We start from the raw sequence: 21,658 nt of genomic DNA on the forward strand, positions 1-21,658 counted from the left end.
GTTATCATTAGAATGTGCGTCCCACTGTTTTTTTCCTGATTGACTGATACCAAAGGCAACTTGCCAGGTTTAGCTAATTGGATACAGCATTTAAGGGTTGGGGAAAGGGAGTGGAGGAAAGTACAGAAAAAGAAGAGAGTGAGGGAATAACAGAGGAAACATTGTAACGTAAAGAGACCCAGCACCTTAGGTGGTTAGTATTGTCTTGGGGGGAAGACACCACTCAGCAGTTTTGTAAATTCACAAATGGTAGGAAAAACTGTCACAGCCAGGTTAAAAGTTGGGTTCCACTGGCCAATAATCATGGCCCTCCAAACCCCATCCTACTTTAGGCCTGAGTGACATTCACTGCAAATGACCTTTAGCTGAGAAGTTCAACCAGGATAGATTAAATGGAGGGTTATTACACATTAGTCCAACGCCTCCACCCAGTTCTCAAAATGGGTTTGGCTTAGTCCTGAGGCTTTGTACCTCAGTGGGAGGGCTCTGATCGTAGGAGCTGTCTTGAGGTGCTTCCAATGAAAATCACCAGGCAGAGTCCATGGATTATGCCTTTCCTCCTTTCCTCCTCCTTCCCTAATTTATGCCCCAATCTCAAATCCGTCATCTCAAGCTGCTTTGAGAATAGTGACCAGCACGAAGGAAACTGTCTATTCTTCTCAGAGGAAAGATAGATCAGTTTTCCTTTTGGTAATCTGTCACATTGCTACTCATACCTTTCTCCACCTCCCCCCAAACAAACCCTACTAGAGCCCACTATGCTGAAGGAGCTAAGAAATAGGACAACTTCCTCATATCCTACATGGTTGGAAAAGACTACAAAAAAATCTACCCAAAGCTGACTTTCACCCCTACCTAGTTCAGTGATGATAGGGATGTTGACCCCAGTCGTGATGGATGGTTGGCGTAACATCCCGTGCACTGGGCTGTTATCTGGAGAGGATCTGTCCATTCCTGGAGGTGTGAACCCTAGTGAAAAAGAAAGAGAAGGAAGAAAAGTCAGAGACATGGAAAGCTTGGGAATAATATGAATATTATATATATACATAATAAAAAAAAGTAGCTTATGTTTTATTTACAGGTCAACAATTAGCACTCCCAGGATAAGCTCTGATGTGTTGCTTTCATGAAGCACAAAGTAGGAGGCCATTATAAATAATTCTAACTTGCCTTATAGTTCCCGAAAAATGAGTCTCGACACCAATTACTGATCTTGCTCATAGATTTTTGTTCCCCTCTCCCTCTAGGCAGACAAGAAGACTGTACTCTGTGCTTCTGTGTGACACAGGAGATGCTTTGGCCCATGAAAAGTGAACAGAACAATGTACACCATCACTTCTGTTACAAATATTTGACTTGACTTTCTGCCTCTTTTTCCAGACTGTGGCAACCATGGGAATATGGGTTACTATGGAGATGAAGGCTGGGCAGCAGCCCTGGACAGTAACCTAGACCCAAAAGCATTCGGAGTGAGTGAAAAGGTGATCTGTGTTGCTTTAAGACACCAGGGTTTGTGTGGTTGTTGTTACCACAGCATAACCTAACCTATCCTGACTATTATCTTAAACCAACTGATTACTTATTCTCTTGCCAGTGAGTGACTCAAGCCAGGGTTTTTGATCGGTTCTGGCCAAAGGGAAATGGGAGGAAATTTGTCGGGGACTTTTAGGAAGTGTTTCTTTGCTATTAAAAAGAGTCACATACAAAGAGATTCTCTTTTAATTCACTAGACATTGCTCTGGTACCTGTAGTGCCTAGAACTATGGCAGCCATCTTGCAACAAGGATGGACACCAGCTGAGGACCAACTAAATGACATTGGCTGAACTGAATGATGGACAGCCTTAATGATAGAAAGAAATATCCTTGAGTTCCCAAATTAACCAGCCCTAGAGCCAAAACCAATTGACCTCAGGATTCTTACTACGTGAGACTTTATACACAGTATATACAAATGAGATTTTAATATACAATATGATGAGATTATGTATACATTTTATATATAATAATTATATATAATATGTATGTGTGTGTATATATATACATATATATATGTATACACACACACACACACACATATATATATATATATATATATATATATATATATAATTTCTTATGGTAAAATATCCTGAGGTAGGATAGATTGGTTTTGTACACACACACACACACACACACAATTTAAGATCCTGACTTTCTTATAACATTTTCTTTTCTTTAGTTTACTTCATTGTAAGAATATAGTACATAAGACACATAACATACCAAATGTAGGTTAATCGATTATTTATGCTATCAGTAAGGCTTTCAGTCACCAGTAGGCTATTAGTAGTTAAGTTTTTGGGGACTCAAAAGTTACACATGGATTTTCAACTGTGCAGGAGGGCTGGCACCCCTAAACTTCTTTCATTGTTCAAAGGTCAATTGTACATATTTTTCCTTTTTGTTTAAGCCAAAAATGAGGAATTTGGTTTTGTTTTGTTTTTACTTGCAGCTGAAATCATCCTGACTGCTGCATATGCCACGAGCTTATAGTGGACCCTTGAACCTCCCAGCGTGCCTAACACAGACTTCATAAGGTAAACATGGGCATAGTAAATTGGAAAGTAGCCTACTTGGTTTCTGATTTTTGCAGTTTGAGCTTCTCAGACCCAAATCCCGAGTACATACAAGAATGAGCCTGGCCTAACCATAAGTTCAAATTTAGTGAGGGTGAGAAATCATCCCAGCTAGGCTTAATGGCTGCCTCTTTAAGGATGTGCATAGAGACCTATAAACCTGAGACATTTATTTACCTCAATATATTCATTTGGTGAAAATTAATTTTATCAAGTAAAACACCTGGTAAGTGGTACCAAGAGCTCCATGCTGGTTGTTGAGACCCAATCTCCTCCCCAACCTTACAGGACAGGCAGATAGACGTTCACATTTTCTTTGGTTTCTCTTCTTTGCCCTTGGTGGATTGGCTATACAGACTTATCAATGAATTAGGGGCTTATAGATACAGAGTCACTTGCTAAGTTCCCAAGGACAAAATTCCAAAAAGATTGTGTGGCAACATGCCCAACTTACTCTCCAGGAACGTAGCAAGGTTGGATTCACTCTGGTTTATGGTATGTGTGAAGCTCTATCTATCAGGAATGAAATGACAGGTGCTCAATAATTGCCTGTTGTTTTGGAGGTGCATAATGCATGAAATGCCAGAAAAATATGAAAGGGTTTTTTCCTATTTTCTGCTCGCTCGTGTATAAATTTTATACTATGGAATGCCATACTTTCAGAAGGAAAAAAAAAGTTTTATTTACTCTTCATTCTCTGATTGCACTTAATTTTATTCTTTGTGTTGATAGACTGTGCACAGGGGAAGTAATTTCAAATGACAATGCAGTGTCCATCTTTCTAAACTTTGGAATGCGTGTTTTTCAGCCAACCGCATCACCGAGAACATGCATTTTAAAGGCTAGCTGTTTTCTTCCCCAGAATAGCGACGGGGAAAACTAAACTGTTTTCATCAGAAGTTTCATTCAAAAGCATGAAAAACTGCAAGTGGCAGCTGTGCGGATTCAGTGGATGTGACGTTTTTGAATTTCTTCAACTTGACAAGTAAACACTTTAAATCGGTAATGCTATATGCATAATACATGGCCTGTATTTTGACATCCATCATCAAATGCTGACTTGAGAAAATACGGGTTTGTACGTCAAGGAATAGCACCCATAAAACAGGGAGAAATGCAGGTCACACGGTATTAGGAAAACTGTATTTCATTACAGAACCCGCAACAAGCCAAAGCATCCTTTTATTTTATCTTATTTAAAGATTCCATTTTCAGCTGTGAAAAGACTCAACTCCTTTGCATGAAACCTTCATTTAGAAATGACATGCTTGCCTCATAGGCCTATTCCATTTTGCTTTCATATTCCATTTTCCCCTTCAGTCGCCAAGCCTGGTTCCATTAGCATCTGCAACTGACAAACTATGGTGGGTGTCCAAAGACATCTCTCCATTAAAAGTCCTTCTCTCTTCTATGCATAACCCCAAGAGCAGGGTGCTTTTGTTGGCAAGAAAACTTCAGCAATGATAATGTCTCTTTTTCTTTTGCTAGTTTTCTAGCCACACATTTTTGAAAGCAAAAAGCAAAGACAAAAGAAACAGATTTCATCTTTTTCCTGTTCCTTTCCTGTAGAGTTGTGTTGAAGATAAACAGAATTCGTTAACATTGTTCTCTCAGAGGTCCTAATATGGGAAAATTGTGGTTTGAAATGGCAGGACTGACCCAGATTCCCTAAATGACCTTGGAGAAAAGAGTAATTCAGGCACCTTCCTTCAGAAGAGATGAGGCAATCCGGCCCTTAATGACATTTGATGGCATCTACCCCATTCATCATAGCAGCAGTTGATAAAGGGACAGGTCCAAATTGTGTCCACATTTCTTGATTGTCTTGCTCCCCACCTTTCTTGATTGTCTTGCTCCCCACCATTACTGTTTGCTGCAGTGGATACATCTTTGGTTGAACTTGAAGTCTCTCTCCATAAAACAGTGCTCCAGTTATGCATGTGAACGTGCTGGCACATGGAACCTACTCCAGGGATCATAATCTACACCTGGAGAAGAGTGAAACTGGCAAACTCTCCTTTCATTAGTTAAACTAACACTTGCAAAATTCATTTTAGAAACCAGCACTTATTTTGCCAGAAGAGGTGACTAAGAATATTGGCATCAGAGAGATAGGATGAGAAGTTCTCAACCAGGAAAGGATTTGAGTTCAATCACCTACAGCCCATGCTCTTACCAAGATGGTCTTCTGATTCTTTAGATGTGCCCCCATTCTCTCTGTTAAGCATGGACACAAGAGGCAAGTTTGAGGCTACAAATGACTTCCAAAGATTACCTGATCTCCTAAAATTGAAGGCCCTTCCCCATTCTAATCCTCAGGGCCGGATGTAAGGGCCTGATGTTACCTTTCCATTCTTTTGGCATTAGGCATAAATGGGACCAACATTGCCCCTCTGCTAAACATGCTCACTTCACATGCTGTATGAGAACTTTAGGACAGAGACTGGGTTTTCCATCTTTTTAAAACTTTCCCAGATCAAGCCATACAGAGAAAGACAGATACCATATGTATTCACTCTTATGTGGATCCTGAGAAACTTAACAGGAACCCATGGGGGAGGGGAAGGAAAAAAAAAAGAGGTTAGAGTGGGAGAGAGCCAAAGCATAAGAGACTCTTAAAAACTGAGAACAAACTGAGGGTTGATGGGGGGGAGGGAGGGTAGGGTAGGTGATGGGTATTGAAGAGGGCATCTTTTTGGATGAGCACTGGGTGTTGTATGGAAACCAATTTGACAATAAATTTCATATATTAAAATAAATAAATAAATAAAACTTTCCCAGATCGTCTTTGGAATTCCCGGCCTGTAGACAAGAAACAGTGTGGAATAGTTAGAAGTATGGACTTTGAAGTCAGATGTCTTGGGTTCAAGTACTGACTCATCTACTTATGAGCCACATAACTGTGAGCATAGCTCTGACTCTCTGTAAGCCTCTGTTTCATTGTATATACACTGGAAGTGTCATAGGACAATTAGAAGGATAAAATGAAATAGTGTATTAAAAACATTTAGTATAATGTCTAGTATAAAGCAAGTACTCAAACACTGGACAACTGATGTTACTGTTTCACTGGGTACACAATAAATATTTGTGGATAGGTGCAGCATCCAGTGCCACTTGTTCCCTATAGATAAAGAATTGAGGAAGCTTTTGACATATTTTCTAGAAAGAATTTTCACATAGAGAAAACCATAGAAATGTAATGGGAAGGCAATGAGCAGTGTGAATACATTTTGGTAGAAATAATCAGATGAATTCAGTGATAAAAATGAATTCCAATATATCTAAGGAATGAAGATTTTGTGTATGGACGGTTAGGATTTTTTTTATTTTTTATTTAAAAAATTTTTTTTGTTAATGTTTATTCATTTTTGAGAGACAGAGCATGAGCGGGGGAGGGGCAGAGAGAGAGGGAGACACAGAATCTGAAGCAGGCTCCAGGCTCTCAACTGTCAGCACAGAACTCGACGTGGAGCTCCAACTCACGAACTGCGAGATCATGACCTGAACTGAAGTCGGATGCTCAACCGACTGAGCCACCCAGGCACCCTGGTTAGGATTTTTTTTTAAGTATGGGGAAAACTGGGGGCCAGTTGATAAGAAAGACTAGGAAAGTTTCTTAATTCCTTATAGCAACTGTAGAATCTCTCTGGAGACTTCTTTTTCCAGATGTAATCTCCCACTTATTTTTTATTTATGTTTATATATTTTTTAGTTTTAGAGAGAGAGAACACAAGCAGGAGTGAGGGGCAGAGGGAGACAGAAAGAGGGAAGAGAGAGAGAGAGAGAGAGAGAGAGAGAGAGAGAGAATCTTAATCAGGCTCCACACTCATCATGGAGCTCCACACAGGGCTCGATCCCATGACCCTGGGATCATGACAGGAGTCAGATGCTCAACCAACTGAGCCATCCAGGTGCCCCTCCCACTTTTCTTAATTATTTAGGGATATAAACTCCTCTCTTGAGTTCTAAGGCTCCTAAAATGGCTTTTGCTACTCTCTGCTTTCTTTTCCAGTATTTGTGTTCCTAACCATATGTGCTACTGTTACGTTCAGATGAACAGAATCAGCAGCGTGTGATGTTCTTTTCATGTTATTAATTATTCCAGGAGCTGGCAGCACTCAGCCCCTGCCAGGGAAGTTATCTTAAGTAATTTAAGTGACATTTAGTTAAATTAGACAAGGCCATTTCAGTTAGGGTGGCTTCCAGTTAAAGAATTTAACAAACATTTGGGCTATTCCTAAGAAGTTGAAGGAGAAGAGACAGAAAGGGGATAAAAAGGAGATCAGCCAGGTGTCATTTTAAAAATCAATTGTTTTGGGTACCTACTGCATGCATGCATCTATGTGCAGCGTCCAAGAGACACCATGTGGTTGTAGGGGGAAAAAAAAAAAGCTGTGGCTCAGACAAGATCTACCATAGGGAATGCTAGAAATGGGTGGGATTCCAGGATAATGCAGAGGTGAGTGCATTAGAAAGTGAGAAAGACTCAACATCACTGTCTATATGGAATTCAAAACAAAAGTTCTAGATTTAGACTGATTAAGATAATTAGGCATGAAGAAAATAAGTTTCAAAAGAACCTCAAGAAAAAAAAAAGCCAACATTTATTGAGTGCTTACTATATTCTAAACTCTATTCATGGAGTAACTTTAGTTCTCAAAACCATCTTATGTAGATAAAACTATTTGGCAGACGAAGAAACTAAAGCACAGAGAAGGTAAGTAATCAGCCCTGGGGCACACATCTAGGAATTAGCAGATCTCACATTTGCACCCAAGGGAATTGAAATGAAATGCCATGACTTACAATATGTGTTATAGCTGCACTAAGAGCTTTTCATGGGCCACCTCATTTATTCCTCTGAACAACCCTATGAATGTAGGCACTGTTAACATCCCCATTTTGTAGATAAGGAAAATAAGATTCAGAACAGTCCAAGAACTTCCTCAAACACAACCAGTTAAGAAACGGAGGCTCTGGGAGTTGAGCCAGGCAGTCTGACGTCTCAGCCCATGGATAACCATGCCCATGTTGCCTTCTTCCTGTGTGAGATGCTCCCTCCTTCTCAGGGGCTGATCCAGGCAGGTAAGTTGGAGGCCCGAGCCAGTCCTACTCTTTTGCTGTTTTCACTTTTAAACAATAGCAGATAACAACTGGGACCCATTGTAGTTATGCCTAACTTGCTTTGGTACAGTAGCATGCACAATTCGGTACATATAATAAATGCTTTATTACAGTCCTTTTCCATGGGGGAAAACACAAAGTACTTTCTAAATCTCCCCTAGTTAAATCCCCAAGCCTTTTCAGGGAGAGAGAGAGATGGAAATTCTTATCAATCACCTCCCCTAGAATAGATGGAGAAATGAAGGTAAGTGCCTCTCCCGCCCCCATAGATTTAACATAAAGGAATTGGTTCAAATGGTGGGCCAAATTATCTTTTATTGTGTGCATATAAATGATGGTTAGAAATCCATATGCTACGTTAAACTAGGGAAATAAATTAGGCCAAGTCATCTAGGTTTGCTGAGACAGGTATTCAATATGAAGTTGTAAAAGGAAAAGATCACCGTTAAAAATGATCTATAAAGACATGTTAAAATCAAGAGAAACATCTCATATTACATCATCTATGAGATGAATTAAATTTCCTGTTAATGCCAGGCAAAAAAAAAAAAGAAAAAAAAATCCCAAAGTGAAATGTCAGATGAAGTGAAGATCAATAAAAATATTTTGATAAGTAAATGCAACAATGCTATTTAACACATGATTGGCAACTGTTGAAACATAAATTATCCAAATTTCCCATTGCTGCTTATGGGAAAATTATGCAGATTAGAACTTGATTAGGCTTATATCATGAGACTCAATTTGGACTTTTAATCTATTAAGCTCCAATAAATGAGGCATCTGAATAGCTCCCCTGAGCAAGAACAGTAATAGCCACAGCAGTGATTTTGCAGTATGTATTCCAACAAATTCTTCAGCAGCTGAAGTCAAGAAAATTCCACCTACAGAAGCACAATTGCTTTCTAACTTGTAGGGGGAAAATCTACATGCCTAGGCTTGATTTGGAAGATAGATTTTTGGAAAAGTCTGCAAGAGCAACCTGTCCAGAGAAAGCCTCAGTTTAACCTTGTAACAGGGTTTCCCACAAAGTTGGAGTCCTAGAGTCATGAAGGCCAGGCAGCTGACCAGTGTTGACTCAATAAAAAACAATGATTTACTGAGGCGGCATCTTCTGACCCTGTCCAAAGGGTACTCCCACTCTTACTTTTCCCTTCGGAGCCTGAGGTGTGCTAGCCTGAGACAGGGCGCTGGAGGGCAATGTTGGGGAGCTGTGTGGATGGGGGGGAAATTTCAACCAAAAACTCACGTGCTTGGAGTCGATTGGGTCTCCTTTGCCTCTTTACCAATCACTCTATGCTAGAGATTCAAGAGCTTTAGAAATCCTCTAATCAATCTCTCCATTTCAGAGATGAAGAAACCAAGGCTCAGAGCAAAGAAGTTACTGTGCCCAAGGTCACAGAACCAGTTGGTGGCAGAAGAAGGACAGTTGATTATCTGCTCTCTTCCAAGTCCTTCTCCACATAAGGAACCCATTCCACAGTGTTTGGTGGGGAGAGGGAGAGGGCAACCCTGTCCCCAGCCTGGCACAGAAGTGACAACATGAAGCCAGACAGTGTGACTTCACAGGCCCATCATCCTGGGCACACAGCTGGTTTAAGATGAACCTGTCCCCCGAGCTGGGGCCAAGCCATGTTCTCCCCATCTCTCTCTGATGTAAAAGATGTTAAAGATGTTGTGGTTGCAAAGCCAGAAGGAGGTAAGTATGGGGCTGTGGGTGACCATTTAGCCCACGATGGGGCAAACAAGGCAAGAGGGGAAGAGGATGAGACAGAGTTCTGACATCACTCAAGCTCATGGGCTCACATGTCTGAAGCCATGGGCACCTCAGTTCTATGACTCCCTTTTTATTTAAGCCTTTTTGAGTTGAACCTCTATGTTTTCCAACCAAAATGCTCCAAATGGTACAGGACCCAAATATCTGTTTGCATGGTGAAATAGCTCATGCATGTCTGATGTTGTATTAAAACAAATGGTTGTATCTTTCTTTATTCAAGCTTTCCTTTTCACTTCTAGTGACCAAGCACAAGACGTGGGTCAGCGTCACCCTCCATTTCCTCTATTCACAGTAAGTGACATTGATATTTTTAACAGTATTTTTTTCTAGAGACTGTGTTCGATGAATGCCTTGGGCAGTTGGCTCACCCATTGTGTAAAATACCTCACTTTTTTTAGAGTTTGTGTTTTGGGTCTGAATCAAACCAAAGCAGACTAAACCAACCAACCAACCAACCAACCAACCCACATTTTCATAGCTGTTTGCTCATTAAGTTTCATTACGCAGAAAATTTCCTTTTAAAATAAGCCTAAAGAGCTTACTGTTTCCAGTATCTATCTCTCAAAGGAAAGAGGGAAGGAAGGAAGGAAGGTAGGAAGGAAGGAAGGGAGGGAGGGAGGGAGGAGGGAAGGAGAGAGGGAGGGGAAAAAAATCAGTCACAACTCAAACACAACTAAGACCACAGATTTGGAAATAAACCTAAGATTCATATGGTCTAATGTCTTCACTTGCCTCTGAGCTCATAGTGTCATAGTGAATTTTCCACAACTTCTCAATTGCTTTTTACCCTCTCTGAATTCATCTTACAACTTAAAAATAAGATTAACTTTGGCGATACGAATCAAATGAGTTAAAATTTTATGTGCCCTTTGGCCTAAGCAATTTCACTTCTAAAAATATGCACATACAGTCATAATTTCTTCACATTAAAGATCTGGTTACAACAGTCTTCATTTGTGGTTATTAAGTAACAATGTTAAGTTGAAAACAATAGGCATGTTCAGTATTAGGAAACTGATTATGAGAAGTATGATCCACTAAACATAAAGCAGAAAAATATTTACTAACATAGAAAATGGTCATGGTAAAATATTTGTGGAAAAACACAGGTCATATACTAATATATACGATCCCTTTTTGAGGGGGAAATATTCATATCTACAGAAGCAAGACTAGTATGTCAATACTAATATGTCCAAGTGGTAAAGTATGAAGAATGTGTGTTTTCTTCTTTTTGCTTATATGTAGTTGCTAAATTTTCTTAAATGAATATATTTTATTTGTGCAATGAGAAAAAATGATCAATGGATAATTATCAAAATTATAGATTGATAAAAGAAAAGAGCTTGAAACCTTAAAACTTCATGTGATCTTTATGAGTTGAGAGCAGCTGGTTGGATATGGTAGATGGACTCATCCTGTTGAGCGACACAGATCTTAAATGTTATTTTTGAGATCCTCAGTTTGAGGAAATGGAGGTTCTGGGGTGGAAATGACAAGTTGAAGTTTACACATTAAAAAGCGAGTCTTCAAGGATCCCGTTTTCTGCTATGCCAACCTCCAATCACTTTACAAGAGCCACTCAAACTCAGAGAAAGGATGGCTAATGCTCACAGGGCTCTAAAGAGCACTGGACTCATGGCCAAAGGGAGGAAGTCAGAAGTGGTTTCCAACACAGAGGAAACTGTGTTTCCAACACAGTGGCACCTGCTGATTCTCATCCCTGCTCCCACCAAGGCTCACTCACTTCAGAAATGCCGTCTCCTCTCTTCTCTTCCAACCCAGCTCCCACCCCTCCTTCACCTCCTCCAGGAAGCCTGCCTTGACTAACTTCTCTCCCCCCTTCAGATACTTCCTGAAGATGTCTTTTTTGGTACTTTTCCCATTTTCTTTATTTATTATTTTAAACTGAGCAAATAAATCACTAGTAATTGTAAACTAATCACTACATTCTAATGTTTAAATGTTTTTTAAGTGTCTTTAATGTGTCCTATTTTTAGTCTTCCTACTTATCGGATTCTTCATTTCGATATGGCATGGACTATGTCAGCCTTTTCTTTATTACTATTATTAATTCCTAATTCCTATTCTGGACCCTCCCTGTTTGCTGCCACCACAATAGGTCAAAGGCTGTTTTGCCACTAATATAGGGTTCCCTCTTTCATGCCGGATCCTGTTTCCAGTAAACGAGACGTGTGCTATGCCAGGGAAAAGGTAGACGTATACATTGTGAGACAGTGATATGCAGCGGATACTAATAAAACACACAGAAACCTCCCCTGTGTTTTCTCATTTTGTTTCCATTACATCAATTTTTTTCTCCCCCTTTTGTGAGCATTAATCAAAGAAATGCAAAGAGCTCATTAAAGTGATAGATTGACTGAAAATGTAACCACCTTTACATTATAAACAGTTTCTTTATGTTCTCAATGCTATGGGCTTTGTTATTCAGCATTTGTCATGTAGTTCAAGTGTCCGTTTACTTTTAAAACACCAAATGCCAAATGGGCCCCAGTTGTTTGGTTTAATGGGAACCAACGGCCAGCATAGCAAAAACCAGAGCTAGGAAATCACAGGCAAACTAAAACATCCGTATCTTAAGAGCACAGAAAATTAAGGAGCTGTAAGAGATGGCTTTGCCAAGTGATCCAAGGGAACACAGTTCAGGAAAAGCAGAATCCCATCTCCGGCAACTTTCTCTGTCAGAGACAGCTGTCTCTGAAAGGTTCTCAAGACAGGACGCCTGGCCTGAGAGAACAGTACACGTTCTAAACATTTGAAAGTCCTTTAAAAGAAAGCACAGTAAACTTTTTTCTTTTAAGTTTTAAAGGCTTTCCTGCATACATGTTCAGGCTGGCAGATGAATATATAACTAGGATCAGGTATTCCCAATCCACACCAATCTTCACTAAAGAAGATGTTGATTGGTGCTAATTTGATTTTGAAAAGTCATTTACACCATGATCAATATCCCTTGACCATAATCTGAAATGAACCATAACACTGTGGTTGAAAACTTGAATTCTGGAGCTAGACTGCGTTCGTGTGAGTGCTACCTTGTTCAGTTTCTAGTTTGTGATTTGGGGAAATTTTCTTAAATTCTGCGTGTCAGTCTGTTCATCTGTAAAGTGGGAGAGTAGTACGTCATGAAGATTAAATAAGTTAAATAATACAGGTAAATTGCTTACAAGAGTGCCTGGAACAGAGTAAGCACTTTATGAATACTAACTTTGATGATGATGATGATGATGATGATGATGAATGTCGTCAACAATAGATTGGTAATGCTGACAAAGAAATGGACAGGGAATCCAAGGTCAATCCTTAACTCCCTATGAGAACTTAGAAGGACTCAGTGTTTTATCTAAACTCGGTTTTCCCTTCTGTAAATTTGAGGCAGATAAGGCAGTGCCCAATCCCTTCTGGTTCTCAAAAACTATCATCCTAATTCTGAGGGCACCGTATATGACAATGGAACCATGATAACTCTGGGTTTAATCCCTTGGTATTCAGGAATGACTGCAGAGTCATTCATGGGTTTTTTAAAAAATGTTTTTATTTGGTTTTGAGAAAGACAGAGAGAGCAGAGGAGGGGCAGAGAGAGAGGGAGACAGAGGATCTGAAGCAGGCTCTGTGCTGTCAGCAGAGATCCTGATGTGGGGCTCAAACTCATGAACCATGAGATCATGACCTGAGCTGAAGTTGGACACTTAACAGACTGAGCCACCAGGCACCCCCATGGGGTTGTTTTTTTAAGGATGCAGAAGACATGAACCTTTTCTTCCAGTATCCTAGCACACAGTCCGTTAGCAACAAACATACTGACAGATGCATACAAGAGACACACACTAAGTGCACCATGAGAACCCTGCCACTTGCACATCACAATTCACAACATGACATCATATCCTCTTTCAGGAGTAACCCAGAAGGCACGATCTTCCAATCAGGAGCCCTGCATCCACTCCACTCAGTAACAGACAATCCGGTTCATCTCCTGCTCTGTGATTATAGTTATAACAACTGCTCTGGTCCTCAGTTTCTTCACCTGGGAAATGGGGATGACTCTAAGGTCCTTTTTAGCTCCAAGGTTTAGGTCTCTTTCATGACCCCAAATTTTAAAAGTAAGTGTGTGCAGACAGAATAAACAAGCAAGGAGAATCAAGAGGATCTCTTTTCAGAGGCTCTGGTACAGAAACTGCCTTTCAGTTGTATTTTATACCTTTGCCCGGAGAATGAAATTGCAGTGCTCAAACCAATGAGAAGGATGTACTTTCTCCAAAGTTGCTATAATGGCCAAAAAGGCCATAAATAACCATTTATTAAACAAACAGTATGGGCTAAAGGAAGAGAAACCGCCACAATTAGGCTCCTGGGGCCTGCAGGCATGGTACGAAACAGTGGGACTCTCTCATAATCCCAGCAATATGTTACCAGTTGTTCCATTTTCTTGAAGTTATCTTCATAATCAAGATGCTATCCCAGCCATTGTGGGCTTTAGAACTATTTTTAATTTTAATTTAAAGAGCAATTAAAGAAAGACAATGGATACTCTGGATAATAAAGTAAGTGATTAGCAGCATGCAAATGACAAAGGCTTAATGATAATATGGTTCTAGTCTCCAAAGGGCTTGTCAAGAGAAAGCCCTTTCTACATGTGGTTGTTCAGCTAATGCGTCTCAACCCACAATTACAACATTGCTGACACCATTAACCAGTGAAACAACATCACTTCGCGAAATCCTTGTTGTCTCATTAAAATGGAAAGGGTCAGGTAATTTACCAGCGTTGTATGTCTAGTTTTGTTGTTGGTAATTAGCAAACATTACCCAGCATGGACTCCCACTGGGAACTGGAGAAACTTTGTGAAATATTAAAGAGGAAAGTCTTTATATTTCACTAGAAAATTGAAACGAGATGCAGTGATATTCTCCCTGTCACTCTCGCGTTTAGGAGAAGGAAGGAGCAAGCTGGAAGGAATTCTTTAACTTAAGGAGAAATGTTCAGAAAGCACTGGGAAGTCACTATTGAAATCAGTACCCTGAATCAGGCTGTATCCTGGCCGACAGGGTTTATAAAAGGGGGTGGGTTGGGAGGACAGGAAAATTGCAAACTACATCTTTATTGCTCTCACTTAGGTTTTTTTGAATTAATCTCCTTGAAATAGAGGAAAGGGGCTATAAAAAGTTTTCTCTTTGGAAGGCTTTGTAATTTAAATAAGCACCAGAATTGTTTATTCAAAGTTATTTATATATATTTTTTTTAAATGGAGAGATTGAGGAAATATATCCCAGTGCCCTGACTTCCTGCCTTTCTGCCTCTTTAATGAAAGCCTCTGTAGACACTGGAACTGAGACCCCACCCGAAATGTGGCCACACTTGGTGTGTTGTCAGAAAGCAGAATGGTATCTTATTCTTTAAATGGAACTTTTGGAACATAAAACACATTCCAATAAATGTGAACAGAAAATTATGAATTCATTAAACTACTTTGGTATCTTGCGCTATATATAATATTTATATTCCGACTACTGTAAAATATGCTTTAATATCTTTAGGCAGCTATAAGGGCTTAAATATTTATAAAATGGCTAAAGATAAAGTATGGCCCTTTTATTCCTACATACAGATGATGTAAGGCGTGCAATCAAAGACAATAACACTCTCTGCCCATTTGTCATCTTAAAGGAGCCGATCAGTGCGCCATCCCTCGTGTGCCATCTACATAAGAGTTGTTGCCGACACAGGCAACTCCAGAGGAGTTTGCGCCTTAAAAACTACCTAGAGTGCTATACTTCACAGAAAACAGGGCTTTCTGAAAATGGAGACAAAACAATAAATTTGCAGGCAAAACAGCTCCAAGAGGGGCTTCAAAATACTGCCGTATTTATCTCTGGGACATCTGGGAACAGGAAGCATTTTGATTTAATATTTCATAACATAGAGGCAATTGCTTCCTTGCATGGTATATAATTAATGCTCATAAAAAGAAGACTTTAGAAAAAAAAAAGTCTATGGAATCCTAAATGCAAATAAAAATAAATAAATAAATAAATATATAAATAAATAAATAAATAAAATGAGACACACACCTGGACTTCTCTTAGAAATATGGAACAGCCTCATGTAATCCAATACAAAGAAAGCCACCCTGAATTTACAATCACCTGGGGGCCCATTAAAAGTAGGTTTATAGATTAAGTTTGAAACTTCAACCATGACGTTCCCATTATTTAGTCTCCTTCTCTGTCATTATACCCAGGGGTTTGATTGATTTTCAAAGTTCTTCCATTTCCTATACTGCTGATTAAGCATCCTGAAAACTACCTGCACCTACCTGCCTTGACCTCTCCCATGCACATTCCCCTGGTCTATTTTCCCCACTCCTTGCGGATCAGGACGGTGTATATTTGGGAACCACCTGGAAGTTCACGAGTCAAAGTTCATTTCTCCCATAGTTCCTATTTTCATAATGTCCATGATATGCCTTCCAAACTTCCCCGCAAGCAACCCTGGGAGGCTGCCAGTTCCATGGAGATGGAAGCTTACTGAACCAGCAGTCCCATGTGAGAATCACGGACGGTTACCTTGAGTAAAGAGGCTCAGTCTGTACTTCTCAATGCAGGCTGCACCTTGGAATCTCTGATGCCTGCATCCTATGTCTAGAGTCTGGTGCAATCGCTGTGGGATGTGGCTTGAGTGAGGTTTGAGAGCTCCTGGTTGATTGCAATGTGAAGCTAAGGTGGAAAACCCATTAGGCTAGGTAACTTGTTACCTCCATATGCAAATATTTCTGCATACAACTCTGGGGAGGTAAAGGAAGGGGCCAAGAGAAGATCCATCATTTTATTAGGCACTTAAAGGGATCCAAGACCCCTTCCCCAATTAAAAACTCAAAGTTCCTCAGATCTTCTGGCTGAGAGCCAAAATTAGTTTTTTTGAGGTGAAAAGAGGCCAAGGGCAAATGATAGGTATAACCTATCATCTAGTCGGAGCAGTATGGGCCCTACTCTGACAGTAGCAACTCTGGATAGTTTCATTTTACCAGAACCTCAGTGAACAGAGACCTAGCCTCTCTGCTTCATAGAGAAGCCCCATCATGTGGTGCCATACTAGCCTGTCTATGGAGGAAAAATCTCAGTGGTCACTGTCAATGTGTCCCAGTTTTTCCTCAACTCCTCTGTAGGCTTTTGTAAATCTACTGTTCCTGGATTTCTCACCTCCCAAAGGTGTGTTTTGTTTTCTACGCGTATTTATTGACAAGCACAATCAACAGCTATTCTGGCTGCTAGGTACAAAGGGATAATTCTTATCTTGCTATTGGTTATCTTGGGGGAGCAAAGGAAAGAAAATAGTAAAACTCTCCAAAAATAATAGTAACAAATGTAGCTGATGTTGCGTGATCTCTTACTACATCTCAGTTACTAAGTGTTTTATATCCATTCATTCAGGGCTGCCATGTGTGGTTGTGAAGGACGTGGTTTCTGACCCTATTTAATTGTGTCATGTATTGAAAAAAAAAGTTGTGTCATCACTCTGACAGCCCCATTTGTGACTCGCCACCATGAATTAGAGTGACAAAACCCATCTGCTGAATTCTTCCTGCCCAGGTATTAGGGTGACATGGGCTAGTCTGCTGCTAAAAGGAGTGCCCATCTCCACATGGCCAGGAAAGCTCTAAGGAACCATTCAAAGCTCCCTGGAGCAGAAAGTAGAGATGGTTTCTGCCCTTCATTGAACTTTGGAGGTCTCAGTCCTACAGCCTCCTTAGGCCTTGGGCTGGTATTGTGCAACACTACCTGCAGTGAGGCCAATGCAAGGTTGAGGATCACGAGCTATTAGTAAAGGTTCAAGGATTGGGGTGATTTACTAGAGAACGTTTGGACAAGCCTGACAAGTTCAACATCTTGGATCTTTGTAGCCCTTGCCTACTGCTCAGCAGTCAAAGGAATGGAGAGTGACTGAAGCCGGGGAGGAAAGTATGTGGTTTTTAGCAAAGTATCGAGCTGCTTTGTCTCATTTGAGGGCAAACGAAGATAGGGCAGGCTGCAAACAACAGATATTAGGAGTATTCATTCATTTGTTCACTCCACAAACCTCTACAAGCATCTAGTAGGTGGGAGGTGCTGTGCTAAGCATTTAAATGCATTTCTGGCAATTGGCGGGAATGGGGAGATCAGTAAGGTGATAGACCAGGCCATTCTTTTGAGGTCCCACCCAAATTAACAGTGACCTCACCTACCTCCTTTCCTCTGACGCCCTGAGACCATTAAGGCCCCTCTGTTCTATCATCAGCAGACAGATAGCTAAGTGCCCCTGCCTGAACTACACTTGGACTTTCTTGTTTATGTGCCTTCTCTCACTCAGCCTCAGCCTCTTCCACCTGCCTGTAGCCCCTTTACTTATGATAATCATACCTATTTTCAAATTGAACTTCACTTATTCTGGAGCCCCTGCCCCCAACCACTGCAGCCCAAAACGGCCCCTGGCTTCTCTTAACACACTATGTGGTGACATCCCTGTGGCTCTTATAGCTGGTAGAAACTCTTTACTGGGGATATGTAACAAGATGCTCAATGACTGCTTTTCTAGAATTGGGGAATGATTTCCACCAGAACATTCCATGAAGTTTGACTGAAATACTTAAGGACCATCCACACTCCTAAATACTCTATAAATCCAGAACTAAGGTCATTTATAGATCAGTGTTTCTTTGCAAGGCCATTTTTAAGACAAGAAATAAAGGTTTTAGGACTTCATATGAGTTTTTTGGTTATACATAGATGGGTTAAGACAAAACTCCCTTGGATGGTTGGTTAGGCTCATCTACCGGCTCGGGGCACGCACGTTATCTTTACAGCATATGGATTAAACTCATGCCTCAGAAAATTACAAATGACTCACACCATACCTTTTACAAGCTACTCTGGAATGATGCAGGCCCCATATCGTTAAATATGTGTATTCAAGTTGTGCCATACAACTTATTTTATATGTCTGTGTCATTTCTGTCTATGGATCCCATTAGCTCCGTGACAGCATGACCATGGAAAGAGTGGGGACACTAATCTCAGCCATGGGGTATAAACCAAAGTAATGCTCAGGAAAAGAACTCTTGATGGACCCATCCTTATCCAGAATCTCATCTGGGGCCTTAGAGAGTCCACGGGATGACAAGACTTCTTTTACTTTTCTTTGATTATACAGTCACACTTCCCTCCCAAAGGACAATTTATCTGGACCATTTTCCGAGTGTAACACACCATGTGAAATCCTAGGCTTTGGGGGCTAGAGTGGTCTGTTAATTCTCATCTACTGCCTTTTACGGAAACTTCCACCTGGAGAGTGAGATGAATCGATAAAACCTGGAAATATTTTGTAAGTTTCTGGACAACAGAGAGCAATATCAGGGGTCTCTAACTTTCCACCTTTGTTCTGACAGCTCCAAAAGCAAATCTATAATAACAGGGAAAAAGCTGCAACAATTAAACTGCTCACAGAGGCAGGCTAAGCAGAGTTCTTGATATTTCTCTCAACTCTACTCTTGTTTGTTTAGCTATTGTAGCAAGGAAGACCAGAACCAAGAGAATCCCAGTGTCTCTGATTGCTGAGGGGAGGAGGGCCAGGGACCTACAAAATGTGGATGCACAGAATAAGAATGTTAAAAAGACCCTTGAGTCTCTGGGTGCAAAGAGACATTTAGCATGCCCAGGGATGCTTCCATGACCGTTAAAAGCAGACGTACGGATTGAGGCCTGTTCTCATGAGAATAACACTTATTCTCTTCTAGGGGGCTGACTGAGGCGGTAAGAAAAGCACAGGCTTTGGAATCACACAATTTGGGCCTCAACTCCACGTGCCCTTGACGCACTATGAGACTGTGGGGAAGCTGCTGCAGTTTCCTCGGCCTTAGTCTTCTCATCTGTAAAATGGAGATAGATGACCTCCGCCTTAACAGGTTATCAGGAAGAGTAACTGAGATAGTGCATATGAGTGTGCCTGGTGCATGACTCAACTGAAAAAAAGAGGGCCTACAATTTTTAAAAAGAGGCATTAACTACACACGCAGGTTTTAAGGAGTAAAGCCTGATGTGAGGACGATGAGTTCAGCCCAAACCCAGCACCACCCCACATCTGTTTTCTGTCTCCGAAGCTAAGATTTTCCTTCACTGCAGTTGTCCCAAGCTGGGCACAACCTGAGAGAGGAACTCAATCTACTCTGCATGTAGTCGAAAGGAAAACGTTATTTTGTCCGTTTTTATTTTTAATCCCCCACATCCACTCCCCAAGGAAGAGCCCCATCTATGGAAGGCCTACAAACCACCACCGGGTGAGCAAAGAGTCCAGGCTTTCCCATCTCTTGTTACAGTCATTCTTGTTTTTTCGTGTGTCCTCGTTTTCGTCGCTGGGAATCTATTACCAGAATAGTAAACGGCGGTCTTCAGAGGATCTCTCATGTGGTAAAATATGCTGTGTAGGAAAAATTCTCCCAAGTTGAAGTCATTTAGAAGAAAGCAGCTGCAGATGCTGCTTTGCTGTAATACATGTGCACTCCTGTGCTGAGATTAGTTTTGTAATGTCCGCCACAGAAACATAACGGGGCAGGCCCCTTTCTGTACTCGAGACCTGCTCGAGCCCTAAGCCAGATTTTCTTTATTGGTTAGTAAGCTCTTTTAATGAAATGTACTACTCTTATTATAGAGGACTCAAAATAAGATCTAAATCACAAACCAATAAAAGAAAATTATTGGGCTGGGTATCTAAAGTTACTACCTAGAGGCTATTCCAGTGTGGTATTTATAAATCTCGAAACAGTTAAGTATAATTGTCTTTCTGGTTTGGGGGACTGAAGCCAACAGCAGTTTCAGTTACAACCGAAGACAAATATTTTAGCACAGAGCTTTGTTCATTCGGCGGCTAGAGAGAAATGGCTTCTCCCCGCCCCCACCCCCACCCCAACCCTTTCAGAATTGAGAGACCATATTGTGGCAATGAATGTCATATGGGAGCAGCTGAAAAAAATGCTTCTCTGGTTTCAGGAAGGGAGAATGTGTGTAAGGATATGTGCATAGGTATGTTTGGGATTGGGGCAGGGAGGTGTGTGGCCTGGGTGTGCAGGGGTGAGGCAGGGAGGACAAAAAGGGGAAACACTAGCAGGACAGAAGTTGAGGGTGACATGGGAATTGAAGATGGGGTGGTCCGTCAGATTAACGGGAAAGCCAGATGTGCACTGCTTACCGCACTGCAACTTACACACAGAGACAGTGCCATTCTGGAAGGATGTGGAAGCTTCCACCAAAAGACCCGTTATAACCCCAATTCTACCAAATGCCATAGCTCTCTCTCTGGAGTAACAATGTAGATCATCAAAAACACAGATCCCCATGTAATAAACATAAAAAGCATACCAAAGACCCTCAGTTATGAAGGACCAAAGAACTCATCTGGTTTGACGTCCCTCTCATCACAAAGATCAGGTCAGTACCTCTCCCTTGGCAAATGGACCTGTGGCGACAGAATGCTCAGTACATTTTTAGGCAGCCCATTCTATTCTGGAAATGTCTTCCTTATGCAGGGCTAAAATCTGTTTCTCCTTAATCATTAGCCATCGGCCGTGGTTTTTCCAGTGGAGCAGAAGGTAAAATGGCCCTTTCAGTCCACTAACCCCCCACTCTCTTAACTGCTTGGCAAGGGATAGGCTGTCCTAGTGTTTCCCCATTCTGACCATCTCCTTGGCTGCATTCTTGAGTTGGTTAGTTTTTCCCCTCAAATCTTCATAGCTCCTGACACACTCACTCTCAGACCGACCAGGATGAAACAATCACTACTCAAAATAAATTACACTTCCATCAGCCAGGTTTATGCAACCCGTCTTCAGTGATTATTTGAAACTGAACACCCGGTGGACTTCATTACATTCCATCCTGTGGGTTTTGTCCCGAAGTACTAGTTTAGGAAGGTCCTTTTGAATCCTGACCCTTTGAATCCTGCCATAATTTAGAGGTCCTAACCCACATAGCCTCCCCCAAAGATAAAAGAGAAGTCACATTTTCTTCTCTGGAACAGGAAAAGAAATCTCAGACTTTAGGATATGCCCTATGCCCCCAATTAATGCTGTCTCTCTAAGAACCTTGGCC

General features: G+C 41.0%; 1 protein-coding gene across 8 annotated transcripts in view; it reads right to left on the reverse strand.

Moving 5' to 3' along the window:
• Nucleotides 1–21,658, reverse strand: part of KCNMA1 (potassium calcium-activated channel subfamily M alpha 1) — a 726,269-nt gene that overhangs the window by 38,851 nt on the left and 665,760 nt on the right. For all 8 annotated transcript variants that reach the window (XM_042909283.1, XM_042909282.1, XM_042909285.1 and 5 more), the window contains one exon: nt 856–969. In XM_042909283.1, the coding sequence (XP_042765217.1) occupies nt 856–969 (114 nt within the window). The remainder of the gene's footprint in view (nt 1–855; nt 970–21,658) is intronic.

The sequence above is a fragment of the Panthera leo genome, chromosome D2, assembly GCF_018350215.1.
Source record: "Panthera leo isolate Ple1 chromosome D2, P.leo_Ple1_pat1.1, whole genome shotgun sequence".
Classification (NCBI taxonomy): domain Eukaryota; kingdom Metazoa; phylum Chordata; class Mammalia; order Carnivora; family Felidae; genus Panthera; species Panthera leo.